This window comes from Solenopsis invicta, chromosome 3 (assembly GCF_016802725.1).
Source record: "Solenopsis invicta isolate M01_SB chromosome 3, UNIL_Sinv_3.0, whole genome shotgun sequence".
Classification (NCBI taxonomy): domain Eukaryota; kingdom Metazoa; phylum Arthropoda; class Insecta; order Hymenoptera; family Formicidae; genus Solenopsis; species Solenopsis invicta.
Window position 1 is genome coordinate 27,622,200 of NC_052666.1, and position 12,357 is coordinate 27,634,556.

The following is a 12,357-nucleotide window of genomic DNA, read 5'->3' on the forward strand; positions in this document are numbered from 1 at the left end:
TTTAGTTACAAAATAACTAAACAGCCAATCGCAATAAAACTTTGTATAAATCATCTCGAAAACTTGAAGGTCTTATACAAAAAAATCGAGATTTTTGTTATTTATAAAAAGTAATTTAATTTTTAATAATAGGGTATTAAACTATAAAATGTTATAAAATGTTATAAAATAAAAAAAAATTTTATTCGTACAACTTTCAGACGTATATATAGTACTTTATTTAAAGTGTTAATATTGAACACATTTCCAAATTTTGTTTACTTTGCAGAGACCGTATGGTCCGATACATCCTTAAAGAGAGCGTAAATTTCGTAAGTGTGTTTCTCAATTTCGATCCAAAGTTTTCTCTTGTCATTTTTTTTTACAAAAACAGCGTGGACAACGGAATTAAATAGCTCTCTCTGTCTTCCGACTGATAATTTTCCTGGCGCATGTCGAGCGAAGAAATTGATCGTGATCGTCGAGTGTCGTCAGTGAAGATGGCGTATGAAGTTTGATCGGGCGGAGGGAGGAGGGTTGAACGGGGTGATCTCTACTCGAGAGGTCTACGGGAGTTGAGCTTCGCTGCTGTCACACGCAGTCGACGTCACAACGACCGTCCGTTGCGACGACTCCTCTTCGTCGTCATCCTCGTCCGCCACCTCCTTCCGCCGGTCGACCGGTTGCCCTTCTGGCCCTCCTCCTTTCACGGCCGACCTTTCAATCAAAGGCCATTGATGAAGTCGCTAATAGCCGGCGCCGAACAATTCCGTGGATCACGGGAGAAAATTCTCCGAACTATACATGAGCAGGGAGACGGGTGTCCCTGAATGTCGTCAACGAAATTATTCCCGTGGATCGCTCTTCTCCCTTTTCTCTTTCGAGTAATGTAGCTCGTTGCACAGTTGTGCTCGCTACGACGATGCATTCTTCCTATTTTCCTCTCGTCTAGCCTTTTTTTTTTGTTTTCCTCTTTTCTGTTTTCCCGGAAAAGAGAGATAGTAAGTTTTGCGATGACATGGGATGAAATTGGATATTGCTCTACCGTAATAATTTTTTATTTAATACTTTCACATATAGGGGCTTGCGTATTATTCGATATCGCGTCTAAAAGTGGAGAGGGCAAACGCGTGTTTCGCTTTCGGTCAAAAACAAAATAAAAAAAAAAAACGGAAGTTGAGGGAACGATCGGTTTGGCTGTATCCCCCGTTGTCCGTCCATTATTTATTCGGCGAACTATGCATTCGTAATCTGCGGCCGTATCGGTCGCGCTTCTGCTCGATTCGCTTTTTTGCGTGCCCCAGCCGTCGCTTTTTTCCGCATTTTTTTCGGCAAAACGCGCGACGCTCTCTTCGAGACCGGAAATGAACGATGTGCGCTCGTGGCCTCGCGCCGGTGTACCGCGCGTCCGTTTGACACACGCCGATCGCACACGTACGTGTAAAAAAAGCAGTCATTCTTCTCCCCCCCCCCCTTTTTTTTCGATAAACGAATGAGAGAACGCAGTTATTTCTAACTCGTGTAAGTCAGTGAGCGCGCGCTGCGGCATTATAAACCGGCTACGGTCTTTTTTCACTCAATGAGAACAGGGCTCGAAATAATGGGATGTAGAAAAGATATAAGAAAAGGTGGGGCAAGACGGTGTAGTTAAGGTTTGATATGAATAAAAGTTGGATCTTCACATCTTTATTTATTAAATATTCTTTGAATATCAATCTTCCAATATAACTGTCATTAAATAAAATCTGCAGAGAATTGTAAACTTTATTTAAAAAAAAAGAAAAATGCATTTTTCCTGCTTCACGGGAGGGGTAAGACGGAGTTTTCCCCTTGGGCAAGATGAGTTATACTTTAAAAGTATACTATAATTTAATACTAATGTCGCAAGTGAAAAAATGAGATAAAATTAAGGAAGTCGCAAAAAAAAATATATAAATTGTTGTCGCTGGCTCGTGGGTAACTTTCAACGACCCTGTCTTGCCCCACCTTCCCCTGTTTTTGCAGAATAAAGTTCGTTAACGTTGTTTGAATAAAAAGATATTGATCAGCGTGTCCTCTTGAGCGAGACCAGTAAAGCGAAAATGCAAATAGAAAAGAGGGAGGGAAAAAAAGATATAGGATGCATTCAGTATTCAACCGTTTCTCAAGATTAGTTTGCAGCGCGACGAGTCAAAGTCAGTTGAATCTCGTCAAGCTATCTTGTCGCAGACAGTCGCGGTTCTTCGAGCAACCAGAGCTCGGGAGTACCGGCGCGCTCATTCGGGCAAGCGTATCTGTCGGCGGGGCTCTTATCGAGCCCCGCTCTCACTATCCCCTTTCCCCCCATCTTCCCACCCAACCCGAGCAACCCCGTAATCTTTTTCTCGCCCTCTGCCTCTCCTCGTAACCGCGCACCGGTTGTGTAAAGGGCGATCGCAACGGGCCGGAAAATAGGCTCATCTGAATGCGGCACGGCGGACTCGGCGCCGCCGTAGCGCGAATCGGTGGCACGGGGGAGTTGAAGGAGGACGGCGAATGAAGATCGTCGGGAGGGAGGTTGCGCCAGAGTGGTTGCGGAGGTAACGAGGACTCGGGGACGACGATGCGGCTAGAGATACGCTCCGCTTGATGGCGATGCCGCCTCGAGAGAGCTTCGCGCGGAAGTGAATCGCGCGGGGACGTGGAAAGCACTCTTCTCTCCCCCTCCCTCCTTCCTGCTATGTAGATGGAAAACGGTCAAGGGAGATCGGACGCGGTCGTCGGGGCTGCGGAGGCGTTGCCTTCTGCTCTTTCTATCACATTCGTCGCCGTTCGAATTTTACCGATATCGAATACTTTTAGAAAGTGTTTGATTTGCGAGGACGAGCTCGAAGTACACGAAACTGAAATCCCAAAAACTCAATTCAAAATCGTAGCTGAAGGAAACAGTTCTTGATATTTGGCTGACGATCTCTTCGATACACATATGGTCGAATTACTACATACACGAAAATAATTTTACCGCGGCATCTAAAAATTTAGTACTAGATACAGATCAGAAATTAATTTTATGTTGGGCCATCAAGATAATTATGTAGGATGCCCAAACATGATAATGTTACTGCAGACAATTCTAGCGACCAAATTAAACATCCGATACAATTTTTTAAACAGTTGAACATAATTATTTTCAGATTTGTATTTCAGCAAAATAGTTCTTTCCGTGTATTTATTTACTCTACTATATCTACATGGGGGGGGGGGGGATAGACAAAATAACGTGAACACCTGAAAAATACGTTTATTTTATTAAAAGTTTGGCTTATCATTTGTTTTTAATAGATTTGGAATAAGATTAAAAAGATACCAGTGCAATTTTATATCTTATTCGCTTATCTATCAGAATACCTTTTCAGAGAAATTGAAGAAGAAAATCTGTTATTCACTCTGCCCTTCAAAACTGCTCACAATGACTCGATAATATTTAAATCAGCCAGTTGCTGGCTGAGAAAAACATTGAGATTTTGAAGAACAGAGGGCAATTTTGGAAAATTACGTGAGAAACAAATTTCTTGTTACAACATCGTTTGAAAGATTGTTTCGCTAAAAGAATAGTATAAACTTTCCGTTGCTGACTATTCAAGCATTATACGTCCTTATTTCAAACGAGCATAAAGTCTGTATTAAAGATAAATAATGGATTAATCTTTTACCAGTGAAAAAAGTTACGCATTTTCTAGGTGCTCACATTATTTCATCCCCTGTGCATATTGTGCGTGAGATTAAAATACGCTTTGTACGAGTCTTATGCAAGTACACAACGTTAAGCTTGAATAAATGAAAAGAACCCAGTGTAATACAGGAACATTCCCGATATTTATTTAATACTCGCATTTCTTAAATTGGCAAAACTATTCGTTAGATTTTTTTTATAAGTAATTGTATCGTATTTAATTTCGAGGAAATTTAGAAACTTTCCCTCATGATTCTTTGCCAGTAGCCAATATAATTTGCGCACTGTGACTGCAATGTTATATTTGAAAAAGAGGCATTTGAGATTTTTTCTTTCTCTTTGCGATGACCTCTTTTCTAAATTCCATGCTTAATACTTGCGCGCAGAACAGGTATAATCACCTCGCGCAAATCATTCGGACCGCCGATTTTTGCAGCCACTCTTTCGTTTTTCACTCATTCTCTCTCTCTCTCTCTCTCTCTCTCTCTCTCTCTCCCTCTTCCTTTCTATTCGCAGTTTAATATCACGGACCGCTCTAAATCGGACGCGCACAAAAGCGTGATAACGAATCACGTCCGTTGCAGACGAGGGCAATGGCACCCGGCAGCGGCGCCCCGGGGGCTCCTGGGAACGCGCAGCGCATTCGCCCTCCGCGCCCTCCCCCCGCCCTTTTTGCGCCCCCTCGTCGACGAACGCCATCCCCCGTTTTTCGGGGGGAGGGAGGGGCGTCACGCAGCGGTAATGATAGCCGGGCGCATTATGTTTTACGTGGGAGTGGCAACAGCCGTGACCGAAATGCCCGTTGCCGTTCGCCCGCTCGCTCGCTCGCTGACGGTAATTGCATCCTACTTTTCCCGGCCGCGCGTTGCGCGTTTTGATAAACACACACGTATGCACGCACGCGGAGAGCGCGGTCGGGAACGCGCCGTCACGGCTTTCCGCGAAATGTTGTACGCGAGAGTTGGATGTATCGCATAAATTTCCGCGGGGCTGTTTGAACGCGAACGTTTAGAATATATTAAAGAAAATCAATTTTCGCTCATTAGCGAGGGATCGGAAACGAAAAGGAGAACGATCGGTGCTAGCAGAACTTGGTCTTAGAACGCCCTTTTCAAAGGAAAAGTTTCACTGTAAGGCGTCGCGCGTTACGCTTGTCGATGTTCGTATGCCGAGTGCTTTGCAACGTAAATGGCATTGCGTGTCGAACAGTTTTTCTCTCGAGGAAGTACAGGGTATATACGAGACTTGCAGCCTGCTTGTTCTTTTCCCATTGTAATGACAAAACGGTAACTTTTTGCCGCGACACGGGGGGTAGGAGTCTGAGCCAACCGTGAAAATCGCTTGTTACCGAGTTTCAGGTCTAGTCCCTCGAAAATCTCGTTACGAGAATGAAATACACCTCTGGGAGTTCGACGACCTCTTCCTCGAAGTGAGCCTTACGGCAGCATCATCGTGATCCTCAGGATCACCGTCCTGCGGTCGTCTACGGTTCATTACTTTGAAATCTCTGGACGTTACACGCGTCAGGGAAATTGTTTTCGGATGGAAAACGTTTTTCGATAAATGTCGACGCCGGTCTTCAAAGTACAGGGCCCGTTTGTACGTTATTATTCTGTTAAAAATTAATTTTATTTATTTTTTTTTTTAGAAATTCCGAAATAATGATAAAAATAATTGAAAACGCAATAAACATTATTTTTTTACAAATATAATACAAAATTATGCAAACTATTCGGGATGAATCAAATCAGGTAAGATTTAAATGCGATTCGAATTTAAATCTTACAAATTGCGCGATTCAAATCTGAAAATTTTAGAGATTCGAACTTTCAATCGTATATAATAACAGTTTTATAGAATTGTATTTAAAATCATTCAGTATTGTTTTTTATATGCTAATATTTTTCATTATCTATGTTTTAAAATTTAACTTGACAATAATTACATTATTAATTAAAAATTATGTTTCAACAATACGATTTAATTCGATTCGATTTGACATAAAAAAAGCCTTGATGAAAAATTTTTTCTGTACATCTCTAGCATATCCTGTATTAAATCTAATTAATAAATGTTTGATATATTAAGAAATGATAAATATTGATATATCTATTTGTCGACTTTTTATTCGAAGAATTAATATATTAGCCTCGATTTAAAAAATTATCGATTGTTTGGTAAAGAGAAGACTGATTATTTTTTCTGTCCACTGCGTAAAGCCTCCAAGTAAACGAGTGCGATTAAACAAGAGTGAATAATTTCGTTTCGATGAGTGCGAACACCGTCAGTTGTTGCTTTGCTTGGCTCACTTTCGGCTGGAAACAAAATTTCAATCGAATTTCATGAAGGTTTCCGATCACCAGTGATCAACACCGTTTTCTAAACAGCGATAAATGACCGCCTGGATGAGCATTTGCGTTTAATATTTCTCAAAAATTAGCGGATTCTCTCTCGCTCCGTTATCCCCAGGGCGTCAGCGCCGACGCCATAAATCACCATAAATCACGAGATCCTTGATCTAAGCACTCCGAGCGAGACCGAGAGTCCGCCGAAAGTAAACCCGGAAAGATATCTGCCCGTGCCATCGTTCATTTCCGGTTAACTTCCACTTGCTCGTCGCTTTTCTCTCTCACGCGCCGCCGGCTTTTACCCTGGGGTTTAGATAGGCCTTATGACGTACGGGGGGGGGAGCTAGAAAATGTCTGTTACATTTCGATAATGTATTACTTACGCGACGGCCCGATATAGAATGCGTTTAACCGCACAATTAAATTCGACGTTGCGCCCTTCACAAACGGTCTGTACGAATAAAATGCAATTACCTCACTTTGTAAATTATTTACATTTTTGCCCCGCGACTTCACACGTTTTAATGAAAGAGATAATCGCGTGCTGCTCGAACGGAAGCCGCAAATTGTTATTTATTTGCGTATTTAACTATGCGTTGCAGAGCTGATAGACGCGACTAGGATTTGAAACGGTTCGATTCATGAATTGTTTAGATTGAAAAGATCGATATGCACGTTCGAACCACGCCCGCCTTCCCCCGGCCCCACACAATTTTCCAATTGAAATTACTTTTAGGAGAATTAATTATCGGACGCGAGTATGCGAACGCGGGCGACGCATTATTAAAATGACAGAAATTTTTCCCCCTCGCCCGAACGTCTGAGAAACAACATTGTGATAAAGGGGAAAGCGGAGGAGGGAGAAAAAATAGCGGACGGCGCAATCAATGTTTGCTTACGTGGACCGCGAAAGAATTTAATTATACCGGGCGTATTTTCTTGCCGCTCTTGCGAGTATGCGAAAGCCAGGGGGAAGAGGACAGGCCGTTCGGAAGGGCGCGCGGTGAATTCCATTTTCGCGTTCCCCACGAGGATGACGGTCCTCTCCCGTCGCCGCTGTCGACGACGGTAGCGGGGAGCAAAAAAAAAAGGGTCCTCGTGCGTTCATGTCACCTGCGTCGTTCACCGCGATTTTGCGAGGGGTAACAAGATCTATTTATTCAGCGCGCGAGTCCGCGAGGGGATGCAACGAGGATAATTGCAAATTCGCGTCCCCGAACAGTCGACTGAGATTCGCGAACCGCGAAATCGGGGACGATTATCGAAAACTCGTTCATTTGCAATTACTATGCGTTACGTGCTCTTAAATACATGATTTATTTATGTTATCGAGTTTAAATTGTGAAATTAGCTAATATTAAAGTAAACACTTTACAAAGTGGAGGGAGTGATACATAAAAAAGTAGACCAAAGAACTTGTTTTTCAATGAAAATAGAAAAAGAAGTAGGAAAATAGAAGAGGAAAGAAAAATTTTGCTTTTTATGATGAATTATTTATCTTTTTTTTTTTATTGTATAATATTTTATATGTGCAATTTTTTAAGAAGATTAAATCTTTTTAAAATGTATGTCGTAATAATTATTGCATTTTGTATCAATGTTAAATTTTAACTCGTTTAAAGTTACATAATAAGCGTTTAATGGTGATGTAAAAAAGAATGCGTTTAAATACTTTTAATGTAATATAGTTTAGCTTATATTTCTAATCATATTTCTACTTGTGAACTCTGCCAGTAATCAATTTGAGACATGTAATACAATTTTAATTTTAATAAATCGATTATAGGAATTTAATTAATATTCGTCATGTCATATTTCCGGAAATTTAAAAAAAAAACGATTATTTAATCCTTAAGCGCATGATTTTTTGTGATGTAAATGGTCGCACGAGGTCAATTTGATCCACATTTTATTTATTATATATATAAACACAATTTTTTATTTTTATTTATAATTATAAATTGACACACATTGTAAACATGAAATAATTAAAAAAGTATATATTTTTTTACGTAGCATTTTGACAAATACATTCAAAGCTTTCAAGTCAATAAATACAGGCACTTAAAATGTTCAAATAAATTTCAATGATTATTGCACTTCAAGTTAAGACCAACGCGAATGAATCTCGGACGACGGACGTCTAAATCGGTTTAAATCGGAACGAGGCGTAAGGCGGAGCTGCGCGATAGCGGAGCTCATTTATCGATACGCAAAGAGTAGAATATTCGGGGCGGATTTTATTATTTTGTAAGTCATTGAATGTTTCGCAACAATAACAGTTATGCCGGCGCGCGGCCTTGGTGTTTGTTCATTGTGGCGCGCGCGGCCTACGGCGCGCCGGTGTTTACAGAAGGTCGCCGCGCTATCACTCGTACGCCGAGATTCGAGCCGGTAGGCGGTATCGCGGGCCGCCGCGTGTGCCGTCCGCATTATTACGCGTATGTACACGCGGATGTATCGCGACAGCGAAGATAGCGCTATCATTCTTTAGTCGCGGCTAAAATTAGTCGGGTTAGTCGAGTTTCGCTGTCAGACGCACATACGTACAAGCGGCGGTATCGCGAAGACTTTTTGCCGCGGCCGAGATCCTTCGCATAATTTACACGCTTAAAGTAGAAATCGATGGGGGATAAGAGCCATTGCATTATCGTTTCGCGATATTCACGGGTCGACGATCGTTCTTTTAATGCCGCTTAAATTCGAACGTTGTCGCATTGTGCTTTGCATCTTTCAACCGTTTCGAATATAAAGCCCGCGCTATGTTTCAGACAGAGCGGAATAGTAATGCATCGAATGACTCATGTAAGGAAAGACGTTACTTTTATGTACCTATAAGGAAAACGGGCATGCACGTTCCGCGTTCCGTTTATTTCGCAACGCGTTGAATATGTCCATGGAGAATGGACTAATTGATAAAAACTTGTCTCTCGGTACACTAGCGGCGCACACAACGCGCGGTAACGTTATTTACATTCGTAACGGCGAGACTCGGAGACAGTGCTCCGCTTCGGATCGTCATTGCCTCTCGCGATCGTGACGAGTGTGAGCGGGAAAAAAAATACGACCGTTCCCCACGGACAATTAGCAATCGCGCGCGATCGATTAATTCGCGTAATTAATGGCTCATGAACTTCGTGTCGAAGGAATGGGTAATCATCGAAGCGTTATCTCGCGCGAATTTTGTTTATTTGAGAACGGGAGGTACAGAGCCGCGGGAAACGGGAGTTATAAATTATTTCATTTCGTGATGTTCACTACAGTTGTTTAACTAAGCTTCTCGCGTCGCGCTTCGAACTTTTGAATGCAGTCTGCTCGTTTTCGGATTGCGCATCGCAGCTGTATGTGCAATCGTACTTTTCTCGCATTACATTCTTAACTGTGACGTAGTAAAGTGCGCGTCGAGAGTGCCGTTTATCGCGCGATCATCATCATCACAATTAGTGCATGCGCGATTCATATCAATTGTGTTTTTTTTTTTTTTTTTTTTTCGGCGAATTTTACGTGACTGCAGCCAAGAAATCTGAGCGGAGGAGGAGGTCCAGGAAGACATCGGGCGACGACGCGGCGGAGCAATAGTAAGTGCAGATAGCAAATAAAAAATAATAATGTTTACTCGCCCACGATATTTATAAACAATAAATATCGAAGAAGACGTCAGAAGACATTTGCTTGCCGATATTTCTACCTTTTTTTACTCAGTGCAAATAGTAAATAAAAAATAATAATGTTTACTCGCTCCGTGGGCGAGTAAACATTATTATTTTTTATTTGCTATCTGCACTAAGGAAAAAAAAGTGAAAATATCGGCGAGCAAGTGTCTTGTGACGTTTTCTTCGATATTTATTGTTTATAAATTTGATTATGATAACAGAGTATGTATTTCTGTGAAATATATTGCGTTTTTCTTATTAATTGGTTTATTTGCTAGGAATAAATTTTATTTCGCCGTATTTAAATAAAGTTTTATTTCAGTAAAACACATTTATTATAGTATCTTACAAGTGCATTTTTAAGCATGTTTTTCTCAGGGTATAGAAATAATGGTTCGTGATTATTTAATGCGCGTAATAATTTGTAAATATTAATTAATTTACACGCTACTTTAATTTTTCGGTATTTTTATGTTACAGTTCAATGCAGTTTGCTTACAACTCCGGTGCTGCGCATCATATCGGTGAGTGACAGATTATCTTCTAATTTGGGGTAATAAATATCTAAAATAAGATAGGTAACAAGGTATACGTAGATGTTACGTATGAAATTAATTAATATTTTATTGCCCCAAAATGGATAGGCTAGACAGATGAAAAATAATAAGTATATAATAAGTATTTGATCCTGAAATACGTACAATTTATTATGCAAAGATGCATTTATGCACAAAATTAAAAAAAATAGATTTTTAGGAAACAATTGATATCGTCAAAATTATTTTAATAGTATTATTTCAATACTTTTCTTATATTATCAAGTAATAATCAAACAATATATTTTTAAAATTCTAAAGTTATATTTAACTTTATTGTATTCTTATTTTGTGGATAATAAAAATTGCAAATGATTTGTGTACACTTTGTTTATTATGTATGCGATATAAAAACGTTATCTATAACACAGCAGGAAAAATACATAATATGATTGTGTTACTTTTTTTTTAAACATTTTTTAAATAAACTTTGAGAACTTTTTTTGATATCTTTACATGTATGTCCAGGATTAAATATTAATTTGATATATAAATAAGATAATATTTATTAATTTTTTTAAAAATATGCATTTAAAAAATGCATTAATACAAGCAAGACAAAATAAATATTGTATAATTACATTTTTCAATCAATTCAATAAAAACAGCTAATGATTATTATTAGTATTAATTATATTTAACTTTATAGACTAATATTTTTTTTATTCTTTTGTATAGCTTATCCATTCATACTTCTTGATAATTAATGAAATTAATCATTTGAAATTTAAATATTTTATTTAAATATTTTGTCATGTATATGTATGTGTTACATTGCGGGAGGAGAGAGGTATCATATCAATTTCCTACAATACTATTATCTTTAAATTGAACATGAGTAATTGTTCCGTTTCTATAACTGAGAATTGTCTCAGTCCAATTAAAATGTTGTTACCGAAATTCTGCGTGTTTGCATCTCAAGATACGAAATTTTATTTCGTATCTTTTGCGTGATATAATTGTTATACGAAATTCAATTAATAACAATTAAATTCGAGCCTCGTTGAAAGTTTTGACGGAGAATAATTCACAGTCGCGACGCGGAAAAAACGCAGAATTTTTCATTCGCAGTTCGACTTAGCAACCGTAATGACACGTCGAATGGAAGAATCCTTCTCCCTTGGTCTCTCTTCCCTCACAAAGAAAGTCGTGGAAAAGGGTGACTCGACCAACTCGGTGGGGTTTTGCGTCATAATCGTCAGCGATGCTTAAAGAGTGTCATGATTAAAACTCCACCCTTCGCGAGCACTCCTTCGTCGGTTCCGTGTAAATTTATGTGGTTCATTTCATGGCAATATGGAATTATATGCCGTCGATTTCCGAATTTATTCTCGTGATATAAATCGTGATAAAGCATGTGCGATTGTTCAACTATTAACTTAAATAACACGAGAAATTGAGATTTCATTATTATTTGCACAAAAAAATTTGCATTTAAAGATTTATATTAGAGTTTATGTCATAAACACATGACTCAACGTATTAATTATCAAAAATAGATAAATACAAATGTGTGAAATATCTTATACATAAAATTATGTCAATTTTTTTTTAAACGGCCACTGCCAAAAATTAATTGACATTAATAATCGTATATTGTTACAGCAAAGTAACATAAGTTTCTGTCATATATTACCACTGTAAATTGCGAGACAACGTACAATATCCCTTAAAAAAAAAAAGAGCCGTAAAGAACTAATACGAATCGGAAGCTATTGAAACGTAAAAGAATCGATCGCGGCAACCGCAATAACCTCGCGTGGAAATACACGTGGCGCTTTTTTGTATCTGGTTACGCGGTCAGGCCAGAAATTACCTCCACGTACGTACATTTTGTGGCGCACGAGATCCGCCGGGGGAGGGGGAGATACGGGTAAGCGGGACGGCGGAGGGGTTGGGAAGCCCGAGGGTTGTTGACGGGAGGGAGGGGTCGGGCCGGGCCGGGCTTCGGGGCAATCTGCAGATACCTCGGCTGTGCCTGATTACGTTGCTACCTCTCTAATTACACGGCAACCTGCGACGATACTCGACCCGACTGCCTGAAACGAGGCGGTTCGTGGACCTTCGCCTTCGTGGCTGCACTGCCTGGG

The 12,357-nt window shown here is 39.7% G+C and overlaps 1 protein-coding gene across 2 annotated transcripts in view; it reads left to right on the forward strand.

Moving 5' to 3' along the window:
* LOC105205235 (protein deadpan) overlaps positions 1-12,357 on the forward strand; it is a 197,766-nt gene that overhangs the window by 34,261 nt on the left and 151,148 nt on the right. The window contains exons 2-3 of one of the 2 annotated variants that reach the window (XM_026133845.2): positions 9,533-9,596; positions 10,152-10,195. In XM_026133845.2, coding sequence (XP_025989630.2) covers positions 10,156-10,195 — 40 coding nt within the window. In that variant the 5' untranslated portion in view covers positions 9,533-9,596; positions 10,152-10,155. The remainder of the gene's footprint in view (positions 1-9,532; positions 9,597-10,151; positions 10,196-12,357) is intronic. The other variant, XM_026133847.2, reaches the window with a different exon arrangement.